At 36.6% G+C, this 27,141-nt stretch overlaps 2 protein-coding genes across 2 annotated transcripts in view; one reads left to right on the top strand and one right to left on the bottom strand.

Annotated features, from left to right (window-relative positions):
- Positions 1–411: 411 nt before the first annotated feature.
- Positions 412–6,121, bottom strand: LOC148758782 (uncharacterized). The gene is made up of 3 exons (XM_088795536.1): positions 5,998–6,121; positions 4,645–4,806; positions 412–926 (listed from the first exon to the last, which is right to left on the bottom strand). The coding sequence occupies exons 2-3, from the start codon at positions 4,736–4,738 to the stop codon at positions 538–540; spliced, it is 483 nt and encodes a 160-aa protein (XP_088651662.1). The 5' UTR covers positions 4,739–4,806; positions 5,998–6,121; the 3' UTR covers positions 412–537.
- Positions 6,122–6,901: 780 nt separating this feature from the next.
- The window catches only part of ASCC3 (activating signal cointegrator 1 complex subunit 3), a 300,443-nt gene continuing 280,203 nt past the window's right edge, over positions 6,902–27,141 (top strand). The window contains exons 1-3 of the mRNA XM_019738872.3: positions 6,902–7,252; positions 22,504–22,634; positions 25,023–25,173. Coding sequence (XP_019594431.3) covers positions 22,545–22,634; positions 25,023–25,173 — 241 coding nt within the window. The 5' untranslated portion in view covers positions 6,902–7,252; positions 22,504–22,544. The remainder of the gene's footprint in view (positions 7,253–22,503; positions 22,635–25,022; positions 25,174–27,141) is intronic.

Consider the following 27,141-nt stretch of genomic DNA (forward strand, 5'->3'; position numbering starts at 1 on the left):
AGGCAGTCATTCATGCGGGAATCATTATTTGATCTATTCTCTCTGCAAGGAAGTTTTTTATGTCTTTAGCGCGGTGAGTGCTGGCTGAATCCCAGACTAGCAGAGCTCTTTGGCCACCTCGCAAAACAAGTGGAAGAATTAAATCGACCCATTTCCTTATAACTGCTTGTGTGCACCAGGCTTTTTCAGTTTCAAAAACATAAATGCCTGAAACATGTTCAACCTTATTTTTCTTGCCCTTAGTGATGATTAGAGGTGGGGCTTTCTTTCCATCCAGACGAATTGCCAAAATACAGGTAACACGCACACTTTTGTAAGAGTGGAGGGAATGTAGATTGATGAGGCACCCCTCTGATCAATTCTCGTTTGAGATCCTTGGCCCATAAACACTGCAGTTTCATCCATAGCAATCATGTTGGAGAGTTGGTATTTAGAAAAGTCGATGCCATAAACAGAGGACTAAAATGCAAGTGCATGTTTAATAACTTCAATATCTTCCAGCTTGAACAGTGTTGTCGATCTCAGAGACAGTTCATATCACTGAAGGAAGCCATCCAGCAAGCGTTGTGATGCTTTGAATTCCTCTAGGCATATTTCTAACTGTGGTGCCATTGCAAGGGCAAATGCTTGAATATCAGCCCTGCGCACAACCAAAGCCTTTGCTCTTCTGTCAGCAATCCATTCACAGGTGATGTCTTCCAGCTCAGGAAATAATGGTTGCTGACCTGATCCACACTTGCGCTTTTTAGTGTTTTCCTCGTCCACCTGTTGACTGAGGTTATTGTACTCTGCTTGCCATTTTTGGACCATTCGGAGATCCAACTTCTTCTCTTTGCAGAAAGCCATAAGATTTTTGCCCCAGGAGTCCTCCAGGATTCCTTTCTTGTACTCAACAGAATAGCTCTTTCTTTTTGCACTCGTCTTGTCTGGGAATCAAAATATTATGCCATTTAAACCTACCATTAAATCAAATGTTAACTGAAGACTTACGAGACAGGAGTGGCAACAAAAATGACGACAGTTAAGAATGATGGTCCACACAAAAGCAACGAAAAACTGCAGGCACCAAAATTCAGAAAACGTTTCTTTATTTCACATGAGTGCATAAGTACGTCCCTTACAACACATGACATACTGAATTATGAAGTTCATATTAGACACAACCACATCAGCTCGTTATCAAGTGCGCATGTTATTCCTGCATTGTGTCTGGACTCCCATTGATCATTCGGCAATAAGTCTCCAGTTCATCTGTTTACATAGGCATTTACCTCTTGTCCAAAGGCATCCGCTTGGATATTTACAAATAATTATAATTTATATTATCATTAATTTTAAGTATTAATGTCAATAACATTATTTATTTAAATTTAATTATATATTAATATCATTATTTTATAATTCAATACGTCCATTGTGTGTTGCAATGGACATACTAAGTGCATCTGTCTGGCTGACGATCTTAACTGGGGCTTATTTTTGGGGTAGGGCTTATATTACAGGCATCCTGAAAAATCATGCGAGGGCTTATTTTCCGGTTAGGTCTTATTTTGGGGGAAATACGGTAGTTGAATGTTAGTCTGCTGGACTGGCTCTCCATGAATCATATCTTTTCTCATATTTTCTTTTATGTCTATATATGCTATGTTCTAGATTTCTTTGATTTAATCTCCAGTACTTCCACTAAAATTTTTATTTAAATAATCATATTTTTAAGTGGCTCAGAACTCTACTTCATTGTATGGTTGTTCCTTTTTCAGAGTACCTTGTTTGTATATTATAGACAGAATGTATTCTGAATACTGGAGTATATAAATTGGGGTCCCTTTTTAAAAATGTTTTCTTTAATTTCATGAATTATGCTTGCTGTTTTTAGAGTTTTTATAGTTTTTTCTGTTTTTCTTTGTCTTTTTCATAATGGTGATTTTCCTGATTTACTTGTTGATTTTCATTGTATGTTCATATATATACAGAGAGAGAACTAGTCATTGATGTGGTTTTCCTTTGCTTTTTGTAGGTAAGATATCTTCCAGTTCTCTCCCCTATATGGGAATTGTGACTAAGTGGCTGGGTTGGGCCTGGCAGTACCGGAATGCCAAATATCAAGTTTTGTTGCCACACAGCAGCCTACCCGTCTGTCTCCTCGTACCTACCCCTAAAGAAAGGAGAGTCTGTGAGATGGATCCTTTCAGAGACTTTGCTTTACCTTTGTGCTTGCACCTTATGTCCCCCTGTTTGGCCCCAGAAAGATAGCTGGTCAGACAATTAGGAGTAAGATTCCCCACGTGGGGGACAACTCAAGCCAGGCGCAGTCAAGTGGGGAGCAACAGGAGAATCCACGGGGTTCATAGAGGTGGGCACAGCCCCCCACCTTCCCCCAGCTAAGGAAAGCCTCTGCCTCTGTGGCTGCACTCCTTCCCACAACCTGCAAGGGAAGTGATTCAATGATGTGCTCTCCATCTATTCATATGCATAAAGGTATTTTTCCCTTGGGGAGGTACATACATCCTGAGACTTGTGGTTCAGCTTGAATCAGTTTCCTATTATGATGCATAGGATTCACAGATCTTGAGATTGACAAGCTTTATCTCCTTTACTTCCCCACCTAACTAATAAAAGCTAAAGCGTAGGCCCAATTCGGCACCCAGTCCTTGAAGCTGCAGGTCCCTTAGCCCCGCTTGCACTCTATTCATGGCTACTGTCTTTTCTTAACCCTGCACCGCCCTCCTCACTCCCCACAATCCTCGTCAAGGGGGACGCGACAAAGTTTCACTTTAAGATGAGTAGGCAAGTTTCGGCCTCTCTAGATGTTGGCCCTGAATGCCAGAACAAGAATGGTTTTACTCTGTGTTCACAACATAAAAGCTTTCACCTCCTCTCTACAATTGATGCAATTAATTTAGGTAAGACTTTGGGTCTCACTTGGTTTCTGTCTTTGTCTGGTGGCAGAGGTCTTTGCCTGCTCTCAGTGTTTATAAATGAAAGAAGTAAATGTCTATGGTGATTGATTCAATTGTACCATATTTAGAATGTATCTCTATTTTCAGCCCTTATTTTCAATTCTGCCCTCTGCCATACCTCCAAACAACTCTTCTGTAGCTTCTTCTAATATATATATATTAGGCAGTGGTTTTGGGTGTTATTACTATCAAAATACTATTAGCATTGTTTTCCACAAAATTGTTGAAATTTCATTTACTTACTTCTCTTCTCCACCTACTATCCTCCCCTCCACATAAGTGCATATATACAAACACATATCTTTACTCTTATTTATTCCTCGGTTGTTCTACTACATTTTTATTTCAGTAGAGTCTAGGAAAGAATAGTAGGCAAAATATATGCCAATTTCACCATCAGGAACACTAAGCTAAGAATAACGGTCTATATTTTATAAGCATATATTTGCCATTTGGGTGGAGCATATGGCAGAATCCTGTCTAGATGACTTTCCATTGGTCACATTACCACCTCTACAATATTTTTATTGAAAGAGAAATAGAATCACTTCAAGAGTCATGGGAGGAGCTCTCATTTCTTTAGTTGTTTGGTACCCTAACAAATTCATTGTATTAATTAAGGAAGAGGAGAAAAATAGTGGTTGAGTAGGCAATCAATAGTGTCTCCCAAGGTAGTGATCTAACTTTTTTCCTTCCCAACATCATTTAATAAAAACATTAGGAAAGCTAATTTTAGAATTGAGTCATTTAGTAATCAGCATTGCGGAGAAGTTAAGTGGCAGCCCTAGATAAGGAACTGCCCAGCAAAGATGGAATTTTAAGACCCAATATTGCAAGCTGGGGTAGAGAAAAAGCAGGACAATGGATTGAGAACAGATAAAACCAAAAAGGCCTAGAAGCTGAGGCTGTGGGGAACAGGTGAGTGGAGCCCACCTAGTGGTTATACATTCTGAAGTAGATACTAAGAGACTGATGGAATACCAATAAGTCTGGAGTTTGTCAACCCATCTTGACAACCCATAAGGTGACTAAGCTGAGAATAAACAGCTAATATGCTAAGGATGATAGAATTTAGAGATGAAAAGAGCCAAAAACATGGATAACTTTGTTGAGCCACTGAAAAAATGTTGGAAATATTTTCACCTTGAGATTTTTCTGTTTTGGGGACAATTTTAAGATAATTAAGGCACTCTTAGTCAAAGATCTAGTTACATATACACACACATATATAATCTTACATATAAAGGCTTATATTGTGCATGAAGTTTTACAAACTATTTACTCAGTTGTACATGTTGATATATTCCCATATCAAGCAATAGATTCGTCATACTTTTTTAATGTCTAAAGTATTCCACTTTAGAGATGCCCTATAATTTGTTTAAATTAATCCCATATTAAACATTTTTGGTATAATACATTTTTAAATACAATGAGTTTTAATTGGTTGCTTAACTACCATTAATTTCCATCTACTCTACTTAATAATGCCTGATAGTCTTACAATCTTATTCTGCAGGCAAAGGTGATTGGCTTGTAACTGCCAAATCCTGATTGCCTACACTACAAAATTCCTTAAATTCAAAATTGAGTCCCCTTATAAATAGTTTCTATCTAATGATAATTGATATCATTAATTGCCTTCTAATAAGAACCTTCCATTATAGACAAACAAGTTACTCACTATCATAGAATGCATCTGCAATCTTGTTTCCTTGTCTTTGCTCATGGCATACTTTCTGGATAGACTTCCTTTCGTTCATTAGGAATCTTGTCATCAGGCTGTCTTTCCATTAACATTTTTGGGAAAAACCCCAGGGACTACAGAGGACAAAGATAAAATTTTCTAAAAAGGAAAAAAAAAAAAAAAACAGTTGAAATTAATTGTAATATATTGACGCAATATATCCCAAATAGAATTTCAACAGGTAGTTAATGTAAGAATTAAGATATTTTACCTTTTTTTTTTTTTAAGATTTTATTGGGGAAGGGGAACAGGACTTTATTGGGGAACCGTGTGTACTTTCAGGGCTTTTTTCCAAGTCAAGTTGTTGTCCTTTCAGTCTTAGTTGGGGAGGGCGCAGCTCAGCTCCAGGTCCAGTTGCCATTGCTAGTTGCAGGGAGCGAAGCCCACCATCCCTTGTGGGAGTCCCACTGGCAATCTTGTGGTTGATTGGACACGCTCCAACCAACTGAGCCATCTGGGAGCTCAGTGGCAGCTCAGCTCAAGGCGCCACGTTCAATCTTAGTTGCAGGGGGCACTGCCCACCATCCCTTGCGGGACTCGAGGAGTTGAACTGACAACCTTGTGGGAGAGCCCATTGGCCCATGTGGGAATCGCACCAGCAGACTTCGGAGTTAGGAGCATGGAGCTCCAACCGCCTGAGCCACGAGCACGGTCCCCCCGACCTTTTTTTTTTTTTTTTTTTTTTTGATACTAAGTCTTCAAAATCTGGTGTGTACTTTGTACTTATTGCATGTCTCAATTTAGATCAGCCACATTTCAAATGTAAATAGCCACATTTGGCTAGTGGCTACCCTTCTGGAAAGGGCAGTTTTAGGCACAGTCTATTTTCATTTCTTCTTCTCCCTTAAGCCTCTGGAACTGTACTGAGAACAATGTGTCATGTGAATTCATTGCACGTATTGTTAGTACCTCTCATCATCACATGGCATCATCACATTTATTATTTACCTTTTGATGCATTTGTCTTGTCTCATAAACTAAACTGTAAATTCTTTTAAGGCTGGGTCCATGGACAATTGAATTTTAGGATTGCAAGTAACTTCAACAAACCATCAACCAATTCTTCTCTTGATACGTGGCTTCCCTGCACTTAGTCCCTTTTGAGTAAGCCTTTAGAATCTACTTAAAGTTAAATCCAGTGGTCAAGACATCCATGCATCTTAAGGCAGACAACTTCTCTAGCTAGTGCTAGAAGGGGATCTTCTTTCCAGGATCTGAAATCTGTTTCTCTCAAGTTTGCATCTCTTGAGACCACATGAAACAAATCTATGTCACATAATGAGTCTTTACCTATTGGAAATGGTCACAGTAGCTTTCTCTCTTCTATGAACATCCTTCCAAGTTCAATCACTACTTTTTCATTTGTCATGCTTTTGAGTTCTCTTCACCATTTTGCTCTTCTCTGAAATAATTCCAACTTCTTTGCGGTCTTCTTCAAGTCCTCAATCTAGAACTGAACACATAACTTCAGATATGGTTTGGCTAGTGAAGAGGACAACTGATCGCTATTGGTTGCCTTTAAAAAACTCAGTTTTTCTAGGCCTTAAGATACTGTCATAATTGTCAAAATTATGAGAAGGGAGGATGGGAGAGAAAAAGGGAGTTACAACACATTATTAACTCATGCCATTTTTGCATGCCTGGTTTTTAGTCTAGAACTGTACACACATATACCACACAGTTCTTGAAGTTAGTTAATTTTTCTTAATGTCTTCCTGTCTTTTCAATTGAGCCAGGGAATCATCTGGCATTTTGTTTTTGGAGGTGGTAGCCCGACCAACGGACCGACAAGCAGAGATAACTTAAAGAGAACTAAATTGAGATTCTAAAAAGCTTAAGGAAAGAGGGACTTGACACCAGGGAAGCAAGGAACTCTAGTGGCTGGTGATGACGATGGCTGGCAATTACCTGGTTCTTCAATTCATACTCACTGCTCTTCTCTCCTTTACCTTTGAGAGGAATTATTTCCCCCCAAGTCTTCACCTTACAGAGAAGAACGGGGAGAAGATGCAGCCTACTAAAGTAATTGGCAGTGAAAACGCTCAGGTAGCAACCTGGAAGACGCAGGCGTGGCGAGAGGGGCACACACCAGACTACGGAATCCCTGGAACGCGCGCGCACGCGCCCTTGCCCGTCCGGGAACGCGCCCTCGCCTCAGGCCGGGTCCCACCCGGAGCGCTGTGGGCGGGAGGCGGGGCGTCGGCGCGCGCACGCGGGCGGGCTGGGACCGGAGGAGCCGACGTGCCGACGTTTGCGCCGCTGCGGGCGGGTGACGTGTAGGCCCGCGCCCGCTCCTGCTGGTCCCTCCTTGCCGGGTCTGTGGGTCTGTCCGTAGGTCAGGCGGTGGTCGTGCTCGGTGTCGTGTGACTCGGAGAGATCCGAGCAAGGGTGCGGACGAGGGCGTAGTGGTGTGGTGTCGGCTGGCATCTTCAGCCTTGCCCTCCACTCCACACCTGGCGTGGGAAGTAAAAATAAAACCGAAAGGGAGGGAGGAGCGGAGCAGGAGTTGACGGACTGATGGGAAGAGCGAGAGCGGGGCGTAGAGGTGAGGAGGTGGAGGTGGGAGGCAGAGGCGCCGAGGCCCGGGGAGGTGGGGACTGCGGGGTGGGCAACGAGACCGGTGTTGCCCCTCGAGTGAATTCTCAATCGGCTCGGAGGCGAGCTCCGAGCTGTCATCCCTCTCCGGGCCTGAAGGCGTGTCCCGGGTCTCCGACGGGATCGTCCCATTCGGGGAATTTGTAGGTGGGGGTGGGGATCGAAAAATGAACCCGAGCTACATATTGCCCAGGTGTTAGGCCAGAACGTGATGACCACATGGGGTGATTTTTCTGATCTGTGCGTGGTTAATTTGTTTTAATCCGTAGGGTTTTTGTTTTGTTTTTTCCTGTTCCAAAGCCATGGCAACTTTTTCGTTTTCTTCATGTGGACTTTGGGAGAGAAATGTACTTCCTTATATTTTTTACCCCTACACTGAAAAGTAAATACACTGGGTAGGGAGTTGACCGTGGTGAAGTGTGAGTGAATTTAGCGATCGAAGAGTCCTCCAGAATGTCATTTTGAAATTGTGTGTGTGCATGTGTATGGGTGCTCACGCTCGCTGGGTAGTTGTGGGTACGTGGGCAGTTGTTTTTAAATAGGCTTCTTATCATAAATTAACTTACTCATTGAATGCAGTGTGTTCGTGTGTTTTGCTATTCTTTGGTTTAAAAGACGCATAATTTTATCGGTAGCCAAAAGTTTGATGTGAATGAATCACATGTGCGGTTCAAACTAGTAGTCATTTCTTTCCATAAGTTAGATTGAATAGCCGGTATTTCTGTCACCAGACTTCATTTTTCATGGATCGAAATCATCTTTCTGATTTTCAAAGTGTTGTCAAAAGTTGAGAATTCAGCTTTTGGTTCTACTCTGGATTGTGTTCCTGTTCATGTATCTTTATTTTTAAGGATGGTTTTAATAATAGTCTTGCATTAGAAAAAGTCTGCGTAGAGATGCCAGTTAAGTGTAGGCTAAATAATCTTACTTGAATGAATTTATTTTTTATGGTTTAGCCTTCTTCATCCCTGCTGCACCATTTACTTTTATCATTCCGTCATTCATGTCTAGGAACTCAAGGTAGTGTTTGTGCTTATGGAACTTTCTAAAGCCCAGCACCTTTGTAATAGAGAATCTTGACTAGGGTTTGTCTTCGTACCATGGCTCCAGTTGACCAAAACAGGGCTTTTTGCAAGAATAAGTTACTGTCAGTGTTTATATGTAACTGGCATTGAAAGAGGAGCAGATCATTTTACTTGATGGATGACTTGATTTTTTTGCCTTTGGTCAAACAGGTAGTATACATGTCAGTATTCTGCCAGTTAAGAAGAGTAAGTTTTTTCCTTTTGCATAATTGGCTTAATTATAAAGTTCATCCACTTTTCTCTAAATCACTACCATCACTTCAGTTTCAGAACCCATCATCTTCCTCTATGATCTGGATTGCTGCAACAGCCTTCTGGTCTTTTCTTCCGGGTCTTGTCTTCCTGTGGCCCATTACCTTCACTGCACTCATAGTAATCTTTATTAAAACACAGCTCAATTCAAAAACTCTATTGGAAATTTCTCTTACTGTTAGAATAATTTCTAAACAATGTGATTTAGAAGGCCCTTCATGACCTGTTTCTTACCTATCTCTCAGCTCCATCTTTTGTCTCATTATTCATTGACCACTACACTCCACGACAGTCATGTTTTCAGTTCCTTGAATGTGAAATGTTCCTGTGCCTTAGCTGGAATATATTGCCCTCTTTACCTGACCAGCTCTTCATCCTTGAAATCTCAATTTAAGAAAGCTGTTTCCCCTTCCAAGCCTCCTTTCTGTGTTCTGAGCACACTCTTTACTGCCCTCTTTTATAAAAGTGTTATTTTGTATTGACATTGCTTGTTCAATTGACTTGTCTTACCCACCAGACTGAACTTCACAAGGGCAGGTACCATATTAATTTTGCTCACCATGGCCACCCACCTGCTATCTAGCATGTAGTAGAAATACTAGTTAAGAAATGTCAGTTAAATGAGTGACAGCTGTTCCTACACTCTTCTATTATGATTTTCCTTATGTGCCAACTTCTACCATAGTTTTTTTTAGCAACTATTGACTTTTCTTTTATCTTTGTTTTGCTTTCTGCTTTATTAACTTGAGATTTTGAAAAAGCTTACTCAAATACTATTTTTGCAATTACTTTTCTGTATGTATAAGTTCTTGAGTTCTTTGAGAAGAATGGTATATGAATTGAATAAATCACACTATATTTTAATTTCTTCTGTGTTTGAATAAACTTCTTAGTTTGTAAAAATACGTCTTATCTCTATTTTTTTTTTAATTAAAGTTTATTGGGCTGACAATTGTTAGTAAAGTTACATAGATTTCAAGTGTACAATTCTGTAATACATCACCTATATATCACATTGTGTGTTCACCAACCAGACTCAGTTTTCTTTCTAGCACCATATATTGCATCCCCTTTACCCTCATCTACCACCCTCCTCCTCCCTTAGCCTCTGGTAACGACTAAACTATTGTCTGTGTCTACGAGTTTTTGTTTCTTGTTCTTTTGTTGTTTTCAGTTTCATATACCACATATCAGTGAAATCAAATGGTTCTCAACTTTTTCTGTCTGACTTTGCTCAATAATCTCAAGATTCATCCATGTTGTTACAAAGGATACTATTTCACCTTTTCTTATGTCAGAGTAGTATTCCATTGTGTATATATACCACAGCTTCTCTATCCAGTCATCTATTGAAGGACACTTTGGTTGTTTCCATGTCTTGACCACCGTAAATAAAGCTGCAATAAACATTGGAGCACATACATCTTTACAAATAAAAGTTTTCAGATTTTTTGGGTAGATACCCAGGAGAAGGATGGCTGGGTCATATGGTAATTCTATTCTTAATTTTTTGAGGAACCTCCACACTGCCTTCCATAGCGGCTGCACCAGTCTGCATTCCCACCAACAGTGTATGAGGCTTCCTTTTTCTCCACAGCCTCTCCAACACTTGTTACTATTTGTCTTGTTGATAGCCATTCTAACGGGTGAGGGGATATCTCATTTTGGTTTTTATTTGCATTTCTCTGATGATTAGTGATGTTGAACATTTTCTCATATGTCTATTGGCCATTTATATGTCTTTGGAGAAATGTCTATTCAGGTCCTCTGCCCATTTTTTAATTGGATTGGTTTTTTGTTGTTGTTGTTGTTGAGTTGTGTGAGTTCCTTATATATTTTGGATATTAACCCCTTATCGGAGGCACTATTTGCAAAAATATTTTCCCACTCGGTTGCTTCTTTGTTTTGTCGATGGTTTCTTTTGCTGTACAGAAGCTTTTCAGTTTGATATAGTCCCATTTATTTATTTTAGCTTTTATTTCCCTTGCCTTTCTGATCAAATTCATAAAATGCTCTCTGAACCATATACATCCATAAGTTTAGTACCTATGTGATTTTTTATTCATTTTATTGTTTCAGATCTTATGTTTAGGTCTTTGATCCATTTTTAGTTAATTTTGGTACATGGTGACAGATAGCAGTCTAGTTTCATTCTTTTGCACGTGGCTTTCCAATTCTGTCAGCATCATTTATTGAAGAGGCTGTCTTTTCTCCATTGCATGTTTTTGGCTTCTTTGTTGAAAATTATTTGTCCATATTTATGTGGGTTTATTTCTGGGTTCTTAGTTCTAGTCCATTGGTCTGGGTGTCTGTTTTTCTGCCAGTACCACTGTTTTGATTATTGTTGCTCTGTACTACAAGTTGAAGTAAGGGAGTGTGATACCTCCAGCATTGTTCTTTTTTCTCTTTTTTCTTAGGATTGCTTTGGCTTTTCGGGGTGTTTTGTGGTTCCATACGAATCTGATGATTTTTTTGTTCTATTTCTTTAAAAAATGCCATTGGGATTTTGATGGGGAGTGCATGAAATCTGTGTATTGCTTTGGGTAATATGGCCATTTTGACTGTGTTGATTCTTCCAATCCATGAACATGGAATATCTTTCCATTTGTTTGTATCTTCTTCAGTTTCTTTTAAAAGTGTCTTATAGTTTTAAGTATATAAGTCTTTAACATCTTTGATTACGTTTATTCTGGGTATTTTATTCTTTTTGTTGCAATTGCAAAAGGAATTGTGTTTTGTTTTGTTTTTTCTTTTTCTGAGATTTCATTGTGAATATATAGGAATGCAATGGACTTTTGTACATTGATTTTGTAGCTGGCAACTTGACTGTATTCGTTGATTGTTTCTAATAGTGTTTTGGTGGAGTCTTTAGGGTTTGCTATATATAGCATCATGTCATCCGCAAAAAGTGACAATTTAACTTCTTTGTTCCCAATTCGGATGCTTTTTCTTTTTTTCTCTTGCCTGATTGCTCTGGCTAGGACTTCCAATGCTATGTAGAAAAGCAGAGATGATAGGGGACAGCCCTGTCGTGTTCCTGAGCATAGAGCAAAGGGCTTCAGTTTTTCACCATTAATTATGATAGTAGCTGAAGGTTTGTCATATATGGCCTTTATCATGTTGAGGTATTTTCCTTCTATACCCATTTTATTAAGTGTTTTAATCATAAATGGGTGTTGTATCTTGTCAAATGCTTTTTCTGTGTCTATTGATATAATTATCTGATTTTTGTCCTTTATTTTGTTTATCTGGTGTATTACATTGATCAATTTGCGTATGTTGAACCATTCTTGTGCTTCCGGGATGAACCCCACGTGGTTGTGATGTATAATCTTTTTAATGCATTGTTGCATTTGATTTGCTAGAATTTTGTTTAGGATGTTTGCATCTGTGTTCATCAGAGATATTGGTCTATAATTTTCTTTTTTTGTGTTATCCTTACCAGGTTTTGGTGTCAGGGTAATGTTGGCCTCATAAAATGAGTTAGGGATTATTGTATTTTTTTAAGTTTTTTGGAAGAGTTTGAGTAGGATTGGTATTAGATCCTCTTAGAATGTTTGGTAGAATTCACTAATGAAGCCATCTGGTCCCGGACTTTTGCTTTTGGGAAGGTTTTGAATGACTGATTCAATTTCCTTACTGGTGATCGGTCTGTTTAGATTTTCCAATTCTTCATGGTTCAGCCTAGGAAGGCTATATGTTTCTAAGAACGTGTCCTTTTTTTCTAGGTTATTGAATTTGGTGGCATATAATCCTTCATAGTATTCTTGGATGATCCTTTGTATTTCTGTGGCATCCACGGTAACTTCCCCTCTTTCTAATTTGTTTATTTGTGTCTTTTCTCTTTTTATCTTAGTGAGTCTAGCCAAGGAGTTGCCAATTTTATTCATCTTTTCAAAGAACCAGCTCTTGTCACATTAATTTTTTGTGTTGTCTTTTTGTCCTCTATTTCATTTAGTTCTGCTCTGATTTTTATTATTTCCTTCCTTCTGCTGACTTTGGGTTTCATTTGTTCTTCTTATTCTAGTTCCTTAAGGTGTAACTTGAGGTAATTGATCTGGGATTTTTCTTCTTTCTTGAGGTAGGCCAGTAATGATATAAATTTCCCTTTTAAAACTGCTTGTGCTCCATCCCCAAAATTTTGGTGTCTTTTCATCGTCATTTGTTTCTATGTATTTTTTTTTTTATCTCTCCTCTTATTTTTTCTTTGACCCAGTGTTCTTTAAAAGTATGTTGTTTAAACTCCACGTATTTGTGGTTTTTCCTGCTTTCTTTTTGCAATTGATAATCCAATTTCAAAGCCTTGTGATCAGAGAATACGCTTGAGATTATTTCAATCTTCTTAAATTTGCTGAGGCTAGTTTTATGTCTCAATATATGGGACTATCCTTGAATATGTTTCATGTACGCTAGAAAAGAATGTATAATCTGGTGTTGTAGGATGAAGTGCTCTATAAATGTTAGTTATGTCCATTTCATATGATGTGTTATTTAGGGCTGCTATTTCATTATTTGCTGTTTTAATGATCTATTCATAGCTGTCAATGATGTTTTTAGGTTCCCTATTATAATTGTGTTTTGGTCGATTTCTCCCTTTAGTTCTGTTAGTAGTTGCTTAGTATATTTTGGTGCTCCCTGATGGAGAGCATAAATATTGATGATTGTTACGTCTTCTTGTTGTGTAGTCCCCATTATTATTATGAAATGTCCATCTTTGTCTCTTGTTACCTTTTTTATCCTGAAGTCTGTTTCATCTGATATCAGTATGGCTACACCTACTTTTCTCTGAATGCCATTTGCTTGGGGTGTCAGTTTCCACCCTTTCACTTTGAGTCTGTATTTGTCCTTGTAGCTGAGATATATCTCTTGGAGGCAGCATATGGTTGGGTTTAGTTTTTTTAATTCATTCTTCTACTCTGTGCCTTTTTATTGGTGAGTTCAGTCCATTTACATTTAGGGTGATTATCGATATATGAGAATTTCCTATCATTATATCTCTAGCTTTCTGGCAGGATGGTGTCTCCATTGTTTCTTTGCCTTTTTGTTGCTGTCTGTTATTCCAGTGCAGTGATATTCTATGATTTTTTCCTCCATTTTTTTCTTTTTTTATGTTACATATTTCAGTTCTGGATTTTTTTTTTTTTAGTGTTTACCATTAAGTTTATGTAAAATAAAGTTTCGTATTTAGAGTATTCCATTTTCTTCAGTATGCTTACTTTATCCATTCCCTGTGCCAGTTCAGGCCTTTACTCTCTCCCATTTTATGTTTTTATTGTCACAAATTAATCCCTATTTATGCTGTGAGTTGATTTCTGCACTGCAGTAGCAAGTTGTCTTTTTTCTCTTTTTTACTTATTTATTTTTTCCTTGTTTACCCTGTATGTTATGTTTAAATGTATAATGTCCTATTTGGTGTAGGGGTTGCCATATCCTGCTTCTGTCTGTTCATAATACTACTCATGGTATTGTATTCTTTTGCTTTTTTGTTTCAGGTCGAATAGCCTCCTTCAGTATTTCTTGTAGTGCAGGACGTGTGTTAGAAAATTCCCTCAGCTTCTGTATGTCTGGAAAGGTCTTTATTCCTCCTTCATATCTAAAGGATATCTTTGCTGGATATATTCTTGGCTCATAATTTCTCTTCTTCATTAGTTTGAATATTTGACGCCACTCCCTACTTGTTTGTAGAGTTTCCGCTGAAAAATCTGATGATAATATAATGGCTTTCCTTTGTAGGTTACTGTCTTCTTTTCCCTGGCTGCCTTGAGCATTCTTTCTTTGTCATTAATTTTTCACAGCTTCAATACAGTGTGTCTTGGAGAAGGCCTGTGGGATTGAGGTAATTTGCTTCTTGGATTTGAGGATCCAGTTCTTTCCACAAGTTTGGGAAGTTCTCGTTGACTATTTGTTTGAATATACTCTGTGTTCCCTTCTCCCTTTCTTCTCCTTCTGGTATGCCCCTGATGGAGTCGGAAAGCTCTTATAGAGTTCTTTCATTTCTTTTAACTCTCAGGTCTCTCTCTTGTTTAATCTGTGTCATTTCCAGATTTCTATCTTCGATGTCACTGATTCTTTCCTCCATCTGGTGAACTCTATTATCTAAGCTGGCTATTACCATCTTTTTTTTAAGGACTGAAATAAATACATAAATAAATAAATAGACTAATTTCTGTGAAAATATATTTTTGAAGTCTTGAAATAAAGATGATACAAGCTTTAAAAAAATAAATATGGGAATCCAGGCACTGAAATACTGCTTTGTGTGTGTGTGTGTGGGGGGGGGTAGCTTTGGCCTCCCTTTTTCTTTCCTTTCAACACATCTATCCAGCCATTATACAAATATTTATTGAGAAAGGGATCACCTGAGTGTAGCTAGAGAAAAGTTTTGAGCACTGAGTTTAGGGGCACAACAATGTTTAAAGGATAGAAGGATGAGGAGGAATCAACTGGAGAGGAAAGTGCTAGTAATGTAGGAGAAAAACCAAGACATGTTCGTGTCTTAGATGCCAAGTGAAGCAACCGTATCTAGAAAGGCTGGGTGGAAAACTCCTGACAGGGATCAAACAAGTACTGAAAGTAACATTGAATTTGACTATGTTGAGGTTGTTTGTGATCTTAATAACTCTTTTGGTGGAACAGTGGAGAGAAAAGACTGATTGGATTGGCATTTTCCTCCTAGATATGGAGCCCAGAGGTGGGATGTTACTTGAAGAGGGCTGTGGATTCAGCAGAGATTTTTCAACACGGGAGCTGCTACAGCATATTTTTAGGCTTAGGAAATGATCCAGTAGAGACGAAAATGTTACTGATACGGAGGGGGGGTACAGTTTCACTCCAGCAACATTATCACTGTATCCCCACTGAATAAATTTTTCTTGAATGAATTAATGAATGGATAAAAGCATTTTACCACCTGCATATACATTTTTTAACATACTGAATTAAAAGTGGGATGAAGAACACTTCAGTTAATACCTTCTTTTACAGATGGTTATGAGAATTAATTTGGTTTCAGCATTCCTTGGTTAAATTACCATCTTGAAATTTCCTTTTTTTCACCCTGATCAACCTGCTGTTTCTCAATTCTTTGAAGCTGCCCTTACAAATGGTCTACTAAGGTGTGTTACCACTCCAGACTTGTCTAATCTTATTTTGTGTTCATTTTTCCCATTTAAACTTTTAAAAAGTTGGTACCTATTTCAAAAATTGAAGACCTCTTACATACTATTACCCCTCATTTAAGAAGATACAGTATTTGCCAGAGAGTGAAGGAAAACAGATTTTTAAATGTTCAGATTAGGGTTACCAAATAAAGTACCGGATGCAGAATTAAACTTGAATTTTAGGTAAACAACAAATAATTTTTTAGTATAAGTATGTCCCATGCAAGTATGTCCCAAATACTAAATGGGACATATTATACTACGTTATTTGTTGTTTACCTGAGGTTCAAATTTAACTTTATATCCTATATTTGTATCTGTTAAATCTGGCAGCTGTAATTTGGAGGAAAGGTTTGTATGAGTCTTAATCTGAAAGTATAAACACAAAGTAAATTATCAGAGTTTAGGTCTTTTGACAACATAGTCCTTACAATATAGTCTGTCACACGCAACTCTGATGATCAAGAAGAAGAAGGAGGTATCTTAAGAAACTGATATGGTATGCCTGGATGTTTTTAAAGGATATGAATTGAACACAGAGAGAGTACACAAACCAAGGACAGATGAAAGAAAATGAGTAAGAACAGGGATGCATATTCTTGAAGAAACATTAAGTTTAGCAAAAACAATTTTTAAGCTATATTCATCAGTCTGTTTCCTGGGGCAAGTGCTAGGACGTTAAAAAAGAGAAAATAGGTTTATTTAACTAATCTGCTTCCATCTTTTATGCTAAGGAGGATGGAGGGTAGACTGGATTGGAATGGCAGAACTGATTTGGGTTAAATGGACTAGAAACACACTGTGGATGGGAATGTTAAAGAGCTCCCACATGTTCACTGTTCAGATGTTCAGTCTCTTATAAGCCTGAGAATTTTCAGGTAGTGTTTAAAACTTAATTAAAACTTTTAATTATAGAATATTTCAAGAATGTGGAAAATTTCAGAAAATAACGGAACAAACATTGTGCAGATTTAACAAATATTAATTTTTGCCTATTTGTTTTAGATCTTTCTCTTTTGAAAACTATTGCTATTTTTTTTTTCTTTTGTACTTCTATCTTCTCTCCCTCAATTCCCTACTTGAAGCTTGTGTATGTAGTTCTCATGCATGTTTCTCCATATGTATTTCTGTGGGACAGGATATAAACCAAGGCATAAGGAGGGGGTGATGGAAAGAAATGGGCCTGATTAACTTGGTGAAGAAAAGACTTACAGTAGGATGACAGATATCTTCAACTATTTGGAAATCACTTAACGTCCAAAAAAGTGCTTAAATTGGATAACGTTACTGACATTAGGCAGTACAGATAATTTTTTTTAAAAGTACTTTTTAAGATCAAAAAGCAACATCCAGATTTAGTGATAGTTATTTTATGGAAAAGTTTATAAAACATTGAAAAAATCATTGTTCAGCCTATACAGATTCATTTTTATTAAAAAGTCAACAAATATGATTTTTCTAATATCTTCACTGTAAAAATTAACTAGCAATCCTTAGAGAAGTGATTACATTACAATTTGAAAATTTAAGGACATATGCTATAATTTTAAAAACATCAGAGAAAGTGAATTTCAAAAATATGTTCCTAATGTTTTGATGCATTTTGAAGTATGGTGTTTCAGTAATTCAGTTTTAAAAGTTGGAGGTGTCATTGACAACACCTGTTTTTCTTCTGAGTTGTAGCATCTATAATTTATTGCTGAGAAAAATCGCTTAAAAGTTAGAATAGAAGAAAGAATGATCAATATGGGCCTAATCCTTTCAAACATCTTTCAGTTTAGGAAGCTGTACTAGAGTATGGAGTCTGATACGGAAGTGACAGTTCCTAGCTTAGAGCAAAGCACAGAAAAAACATTCTTGTAGACAATATTTGTCAGGGTACACTTCTGAGTGATATAACTTACCATAAAGGAAAGAGTACCCTGCTTTTATAAGTTGTTAAGTTTTTATTCATAAATATTGAAACAAGCACTTCAGATGAGAATGTTAAATAATGGTCACGGCAGTACATACTTTTAGAAAGATCAAGTAAAGCATGATGTAGGGCATTGTAGCACAATAGAATTCTTAACTGTCTATGTATTTGTTCTAATTCATAATGCCCAATGAATTATCTGTTTTTATATTTCTTTCTTAGCACATAAATTCACTGAGTCCTGATTTTAGTGTTTAGTTTTTCTCTACTTGAGAGAGAGAAGTAGATGTCTTCTGCTGTTACCTAAGTGTGCCAGCTAACTTCTTTTACATAGTGTCAATGGTAGGACTTTTGAAGAATTTCTCCTATTATGCACAAACCAATAATAAGTGAAGATTAAGGGCATCATACCTTTTGATAAATATGTTTTTGGGATTTGGAGTATATAATTCTAATTGTTTGCGTGTAAAACCTTGATTTAGATTTCACAGGATCACCAGTTGCTGAGCTCATATTCAGGAATGTAATGGTGCTCCATGTAATTGTGGTGCAGAGAAACCAGTGTACAAGGTCAGGAAAACCCTTTCTCTAAACAGCTAAGGCTGGTTCCAGAGCGTTGCTAGAGTTTTGTTTGGTGTATGGGGCACCTCTTGAGAGGAGTAATGCACGGTTTCAATTCAGATTAATCTTTTCAAGGCTTATTAAGGGACAGGCATAAATTTCTTGGGTCTGTTTTACAGAGGCCCATAAACTGGGGTGAAACGAGAGTTTTTCCTTGCTCAGATAATCTGGGCCAGGACCTGTTCCACTGGATCAGTGTGGGGAGAAAGAAAATACACACACTGCCCGGCATGTAGGGGTCTGCTCCATGTGTTCTCTAGAGTAATTTATGAGCCTTGTAGGATGTTCTTTCTGACTATTCTTGTTCTCATCTGGTGCTGATATGTTATTTTAGCTACTTGTTTTCCAAGGGCATTTAAAGGAAAAGCTTTGCTTACCTTACCCTTTGTTAAAAGTAAAATTAATATAACTGTGGGGCTCTTCTGTAATACAAAGACATTTTGGTTTATGATTATGAGCCTGTCTAGGTTTATTCCGCTCATTTGAGTGGGAAATGTGGAGTTAATATAACTAAGCTAGTAGTTGGGGGGCTAAATTAGAGAATAAGAACCTCATGTAAATTTTATTTTTAATAAACCATTATATATTTTGATTTATATAAAAATTATATATGTGTGTATTTATGTTTGCCTTGCTTTCTCTGTTCTCCATGCTCCAAGTGTGTTTCCTAATTTGATTGGAAACTATTCAAGAGCAGTTGCTTTTTGCTTAAGAATAAGTTAGGATCTAAAGTGAACTTGTTGGGTGGAAAAAATGAATAATTAAAATTTCCCTTGAACATCCCTCGGGAGGACACCAGGTTGCCACACCATGGTGTCTCTCAGTATGTCCTACGCAGCGATGTTTTTCCTCCAGACTTGGATCGTATCACAATTTCTTCAGATGAACCAGGTGAAAAAGTTGGCTTGTGTTTGATTGCCATGTTGTATGTTTTTTTAGAAAGGGAACATAGTTTTAAACATTGGAGTCATGCAATGTAGCAATATGTTCACAGTTTGAGATGCATGTGGTGATTGAAACAGACTAAGGGAACAATATATTCTTGTTGCTGATCCTCCATTTACTTCGGAACATGTATTCAGTGTGTGCAATAGGGGGCAGAATCGCTCGTGTTGTTTTTGTCTGTCTATACCTTTTATTTGGCCTGTTGTATTTGATTCAAATAATTAAGTGTGCCTGTGATATGACTCCACAGCATTAACCAGTTGGTAGCAATAAGGTACAATATAAGTAGGGGAAAAAAGGTAAAATTTCTCTAGGACTTACCATGGAATGTCACCCCCTTTTAAAGTGGCATAATAGTGGATTATATATACAACGCTGATGTTTTCTGAATTCTGATCTTGACAGTGCCCCATCTCAGTGCCTGCCATCTGATCTGCTGAATCAGAAAGTTGGGGGTGAATCAGAAAATGCGGTGGTGGGACTCAGCAACTTGAGAACCCCTCCAGCTGACTTTGATGCGTACTAAAACTTGAGAATCTCTTTTCTGTGCTCTCCACTGATTCCTGCTTTGATTTCTTCTTGCAAATGTTCCAGAAAGTATGTTATCTAGGAAAGTCCAGACATGATTCTCTGAATCATCTCATTTCCAGAAATGTTCTCCAAGATTCAATCCCAATTGGTAGTTGAAATTTAAACTGGATCATTCTACTTTCCTGATTGAAAGTCTTCAGTGTGCAACAGAGAATTCAACTGTTTTTTTTCCCCCCAGCCATTCTGATATCATTTCCTTATTGAATTGCAAGGTAGTCATCTGTTTTTTGATTTATCTTTCTTGTTTCTGATTTCTAATCTAATTTGATTTTGCTCAGAAAATATGACCTCCTTGGGGGTCAGCAAACTGAGCCCTGAGCCCTGGAATGATTTTTGAACTTTTAAAGTATCGTTAAAAAATAATAGTAAAGCAAAGAATATGTGGTGGAGACTGCGCCGTGGGCTGTCAAACCCAAAATTCTTCTTGCTCGCACGCGCTCTCTCTCTCTCGCTTATATATATATAATATAATATATATAATATATATAAATTATATATTATATATATTACACATATGTATGTATTATATATACTATACATAATATACTATATATACTATATATGTAATATGTATTATATACTATATGTAATATATATAATAAAATGTATATTATATAATTATAATATATTACGTATATGTAATATATAATATATTACATATATTGTATATGTAATATTATATATTATATATGTCTATTATATACATATAGAATATATGTGTGTGTGTGTGTGTGTGTGTGTATATATATATATATACAGTGTATATATGTATATATATATATATATATATATATATACAGGAAAAGTTTGCTGACCCCTAATCTATATGCTTCTTATTCTTTGGAATTTGTTGAGATTTGCTTTATGGCCTTGTTAATGTACATAGATGGTTTTAAACTATTGCTAATGTACTTGAGAAGAATGTGTATTTTCCAGTTATTAAATACAGGTTGTACAGGTTTCTGTATATGCTCATTAAACTAAACTTACTAATTTCACTGTTCAAGTCCCTTATATGTTTACTGAATTGTTGTTGGTGTGACCTATCAGCAATTGATCAATTACTGGATTTTCACTTTGATGTTGGTCTTTGATGTTTGGAGTCAGAAATTTTTCCAAGTATTAAACTTTGCAGTAACTTAAAGGATATAAGTAATCAAGAAGAACAGAAGCAGGGAATAGTCTGAGACATTCTACATGGCCCTCCTAGTTCTTTCCTTGCCACGTTGGTCACACTCTCTTTGACTCAGTGGTCAGTGAGGTCTCTTAATTGAGGTTCGTGGGTCATTTCACACTGTGGGAAGTGCCTGGGTTATAAAATATCTCTAGATTATTTTTAACTCTAGAGTGGAATTTCATAAACTGCACATTTTAGGCTAGATAATTATTTGTTGTGGGGAGGCTGTCTTTTCCATTATAAGATGTTTAGCAGCCTCCTATACCCACCAGAAGCCAGCAGTACCCCCACCAACAGTTGTGACAACTCATAATGTCACCAGATATTGCCAACTGTCCCTTGGGAGTAAAATCATCCCTATTTGAGAACTGTCCTAGAGACTTGTATAGCTTATGCGACTTTCTCCAGGGAGCTGTGCCTTATAAACCTGTAAATTGTAGTTTTGTTAAAGTAAGTGTCTTAAACCAGGATAACCTCTAAGAGTTTTCCATAGATAAGGACTCCCCTCAGAGTAAATATTATTAGTCCGTTTGCCAGAGGCTAGTTGTTTAGTTATCAGCATGTAAACAAGGAGATGAGATCAGGTCATCTGACTTCTTTCCCTGAGAGTTCTCCCTTCCCTCAGCTGCTTTAATTCTTTCCTCTCCTGTTCTCTTCAGTCTTCCTGTTACCATTATCTTGTTTTCTCCCTTTTACTATTTAACAAATAATTATTGAGTGCCAAAAATATTTCAGTACTGTTCTTTTCGCTAGGGGAGATCAGTGAAATAAAGGTCTTTTTTGTTGTTCTTATGAACCTTATCTTTGTTGGGTGACACAACATATAAATAAGTGAATAACTAAGTAAATGTCAAATATTAACTAATGCTATAAAGAGAATTGAAATTTTGTGCTTTGATAGATGGTAACTGAGAAGCTGCCTGTCTTACATTGAGTGGTCAAGAAAAGCCCCTCTCAGGAGCTTCCCTTTGTGCCAAGACCTGTGTGTCAAGCAGTCAGCTGCCATGAACATCAGAGGATCAATCCAAGCAGAAAGAACCACTAATCCAATTGCATTTAGGTGGAAACATGCTTGGTACTTCAAGAAGGATGTGAGGTGAAATCAGTGAGCCTAAAACAGAAAAGATGGGCAAGTGCTTTCCTCTCTCTGTGTTATTAGTAACATAATATGTGAGGCCTGTACTTAGAAATCTGTAGAACTCATTTAAGGAATGTTTTAGTAATACCCACGCACAAGTATTTTTTGTCGTTTCCTTTTTCTTTTTCCAAACACAGCCAGTGTGTTATGAAAAAAACTTCATGGGTAGAAAAGGTGTCAGGAGAATTTTTCAACATTGGTAGCAATTGCTTTTTAACTAATTGGTTTCTTTTTTCTCTTGTACAGATCAGTGTTTTGAATTTGATTACCACTCCCGCCTCCTCCGAATATGTAAATATTATCTTGTTTTGTTTCAGTTTCAGGTTTCTCATTGTATGGATCACTGATTGAGTAATAGATGACTTTACCTCGGCTCACAGGAGCCTTGCGCTCCTTTTCAAATGTCACCAAGCAAGATAATTATAATGAAGAAGTGGCTGACTTAAAGGTAAGCTTTTTCAGATGAATACCATTATAGGAAACGGACACATATTTAACATTCTTTTTCTCAGTTCTGTGTGCTTAAAATGGTATATTTTAATATTGTTTGGTGTTCTGCCAAGAAGGGGAATGAGTATACTGATGTTTCCTAATGGGACTATTTATCTTAAGCACATAATGACTATATTGTCAAAGAGAATAATCAGAACTATAATGTTGAATCCTTTGTTAATTTTTCAGTTGCTAAGGTTCTTGCCCCAGTTAATTTTCTAATTTAATCTGTTAATTTACCTCTGGATCATTTAAGTTTTTAGGTCTCTGGTAAAATACTTATTTTTTTAATATATTTTTTATTTTGTATTAAATTTGTTGGGGTGATCTTGATTAGTAAAATTATTACAGGTTTCAAGTGTACATTTATATAAAACATCACCTATATATTGCATTGTGTGTTCACCACCCAGAGTCAGTTCTCCTATCACCATACGTAGATTTGACCCCCTTTTCCTTCTTCTACCACCTTTCCCTCCCACCTTACCCTCTGTTAACCACTAAACTGTTGTCTGTGGCTATGTGTTTTTGTTTCTTTGTTTGTCTTGTTCCTTTGTTGCTTTCAGTTTTATATCCCACATATGAGTGAAGTCATGGGTTTTGACTCTTTCTGTTTTACTTACTTTCCTTAGCATGATAATCTCAAGATTCAACCATGTTGTTGCAAATGGCAATGTTTCATCTTTTCTTATGGCAGATTAGTATTCCATTGTGTGTATATACCATGTCTTCCTTATTTAATGGACAGAAATATGGGAAATATGAATTTTACTCTCTTATACTCAGTTGGTCTCATAATTGACTTTTGTCTGGTCCTTATAATTGTTGTGGACTTTATAATCCTGAAGGTATGTGAACTTTACATATAAAGGAATGAGCCAAGTGTATATGTAGGAACTGGCCCCATGTTTTTTTAAAAAACAACAGTTACTTTGCTGACTCTTTATTTGACTCTATTTTGAATATTAACATTATTTCCTACTAGGTTGGAATTTTATTTTTTAAGCCCTCATGCAGTTTCACAATTAATAATTTCACTTCAAGATTGAGACTATGAAGAAAAGATTTGTAAGTCTTTAAGTAGGTTTTTCCTCTAAAGGTGATGATAGTGTTTTTGCTACACACAAGACAGTTAACCTTCTTTATGATGTGAGATGTTTTGCATTTTCACAGCAATTAAAATAAGTATATATTTTATATCATTAATAAATATTGCTATCTTAAACTTGAATTACTTCCTCTCCTCACCTGTGAATTCCCTTTACAGGTGCTTTTATATTAGAGATTCAACAGAAAAGTTTAAAACTTGAAAGTACATACGGACTACATGCTTACCCCGTGTCATTTTATTTATTCTTGTAGGCTTTAAAACTTTTTTCTTGCCTGAGGGAAGAAAGTGGCAGATATAATGAGGCTCATTTTAATTTAACTTTTTATCTTGGGAAGTAGTCAACATATACAAAAGAGAGAGAAAAGTAAGATGAACCTTTATGTACTGTGACACTTATAACAACTTAATTCAGTTTATGGCTGATTTTGTTTCATCTCTACACTTGCCCATTTTCCTCCCCCTAAACCCAGATTAATTAGCTCCATTTTAAATTAGAAAACTGAGAAAAGAAAGTAATAGTGAATTATACAATATCATCGTTACAACCAAGAGGACAATCAGTTTTCTGTCTGACTCACTACTTTTTCATTTGGTCAGAAGATTTCATGAAGTTTAATCCATGGATCCAGGCCAGTGTTATGAAGTAAAAAAATTATAGCTTTCTGTGTCAGTTCTTGAAAATAGAAAGATTTATAGTCTTAAGAAGAGAGTGTATATAGATAAGACTCTCCTGGATGCCTAACCTGTTCTAGGATCATACTTCGGAAAGCGATGCTGATTGGAATATATTGAACTCATCATAGGCATCTAATTTTCTTTAAATGTCTTTCATCGAAAAGCATGACATAAAGTTCTTATATACAATATAATCTAAGCTTTGTTAAAAACAAAGCAGAAAATTAAAAAGAGGTATGTGGGATGTTAGCTGTTGTTATCCGAATGTTGGACTTTTTGCTTTTTATTTTGCTATATGCAAATAATTTCATGTTTATTCATTGTGATTAAAGCTGTGAAAAAAGCTCTTATTAAGCATATCTTTTAAACAAATGAGATTCTTTTAAATCTTATTTAAATAAGGCTCCTGGGAGCTGTAAATTTGGATTTGAATAGACACAATTTTTAATTCTTATGGATAGTGCCAAGTTGTATAATGTAATGCAAAATATGTGCAATAAATGATGGGTTTGAGAAACTCTTTAACCAGTATGTCCCTTATTATGCTTTGTGTTTCAGGTGAAGCGGTCTAAACTTCATGAACAAGTTATAGGTTTGGACTTAACATGGAAGAAGATAGTAAAATTTTTGAATGAAAAACTGGAGAAGAGTGAAATGCAAAGTGTAAATGAAGACTTAAAAGATATATTGCAGGCTGCAAAACAAATAGGTATAGTTCTGTTTTATTTTATTTTTTAGAGACCCAATAAAAAATAGATTTCTTTAAAATTATGTACTATAGAGTGAAAGGCCAAAATTTCCAGGCAAGTATTCATAATTATGAAAGACCATCTTATCTATCCAGGAGCTTAAGATAGAGTCAGGGAGGCAGAAAAGTAAACTAGTAATTAGAATACAATCAAACATGAGGGATTCATAGGAATTTAGAGTTTGAAAACCACTCTTGCTTGAAATAACGATTGGGTAAATTAAAATTTTAATATAGCTCGAAGGAACCTTAAAAGCCATGCCACCTAGGACACAGTGAGGGGCAACACTGAGGCTGAACTTGGCTTCAACTCCTGTCATGCACTCACATTCTCACTGAGTGATTGTATTTGAAGGAAATTATAATTAGAGATTGTAATACTATCTACCTTCCACAGGTTACTCTGCGAAGGTTCAAAACCAAACAAAATAACACTAAACCCCTAGGTAAAACATGACTTTATTCATTGACCTTTGTCATCGCATTTCAGACTGATAACTAAAAAGCATAGCTAACACTATTGTAATTCTGAATTTTTCCAATTCAGGTTTGTACCTACAAAAAGTTCCAAGTGATGTACTCTGGCCCTATATAATTTGACCTCCACCTTTCTCTCTGTATGCCACTCATAATTGCCCTCACTAATTGTGCATCAGATACGTGGCCTTGCCTCACTTCCTCAAACCTACCAAGTTGGTACCTGTTTTGGGGTCTTTGTAATGTTTCCTGTGCTGAGAATGTTCTTTTATCGTATTCTTACAGTAGGCTTATGCTTTCTTGGTATTCTGAACTCACCTACGAAATTATTTCCTTAACAAGGCCCTCACTGACCATCCAATCTTAAGTTGTTATCCAGTCACTCTGTATGTTATAACCCTCGGTAACATTTTCTCCAAAATATTTATCAGTGTCTGAAATTTACCTGTTTGTTTATTGCCTGTGTTTTGCTATGAGAATGTAGGTTTCATAAGAAGAGGGTCTTATTTTTCTTGTTCAACACTCCATCCCCAGTTCTTAGAGTAGTGCTTGGCATATTTTGTTTAGAATACTTAACAAAAACAGTAATAAAATATTGAGCTTATTCAGTACTGTGACTAAACTATTTCTTTATATAAATAATGTGGAAATTAAGATTAAAAAAGAAAAAGTTACCCTATAGACTACTTCCTGAATATCTGTAAGTCAAACATTATTGTTTTAAAAACCAGTGATTAAACATAAACTTAGGAGTTTCGCCTGTTGATTAAAGCTATTAAAAAAGCTCTTATTAAGCATATCTTCATATTCGGAGACTAATCTGTTGACTGATGTGTTTAAGGAATCTATTATTTTGATATGTAATGTCTCAAAACAATATTTTTCATGACAGATAAAATCTTAGGGCTGGATTTACGTGAATGCTCTATTATATCTACTTTTCAATGCTGTGTTTCAGTTGAATAATTATTATCTTTAGAGAATCGTTGACTAGTAGTCAGCCACTCTTTCTGAAATCCTACATTCTTTCCTTTTCTTGTAGTCAGAGGTTAGAGTATAAAAATACTGCTGATACTGGAAATATAATTAAAACTAGCAGCTTTGAAAAGATTAATGTCCTGGTAAAAACATCTTTGTGATACCTCTAGCACCACAGATATTTTTGGTGTTAGTGTATTAAAAAGGTAGAACAGGAGAATAAAAAAGAACAATCACTTATGTTTCAATTGAGTATAATATAACAGTATGAGGTATTTAAGACCAATATATTGAGTAGTCAGAGTAATGAGTATTTAAAGCTGGAGGGGACATCAGGGAACATCTGGTCCAATCCCTTCATTTTGGGTGTAAAGAAACAGGGCTCATAAAGGTTAAATGAATCCTGTGGTTGATTTGTGGTCAAAGTAGGCCTAGACCCAAATTTTGAAATAGAAGCATGATGGAAGTCCTAAA

The sequence above is a fragment of the Rhinolophus sinicus genome, chromosome 2 (assembly GCF_057876585.1).
Source record: "Rhinolophus sinicus isolate RSI-liver-muscle chromosome 2, RSI-T2T, whole genome shotgun sequence".
Lineage (NCBI taxonomy): Eukaryota > Metazoa > Chordata > Mammalia > Chiroptera > Rhinolophidae > Rhinolophus > Rhinolophus sinicus.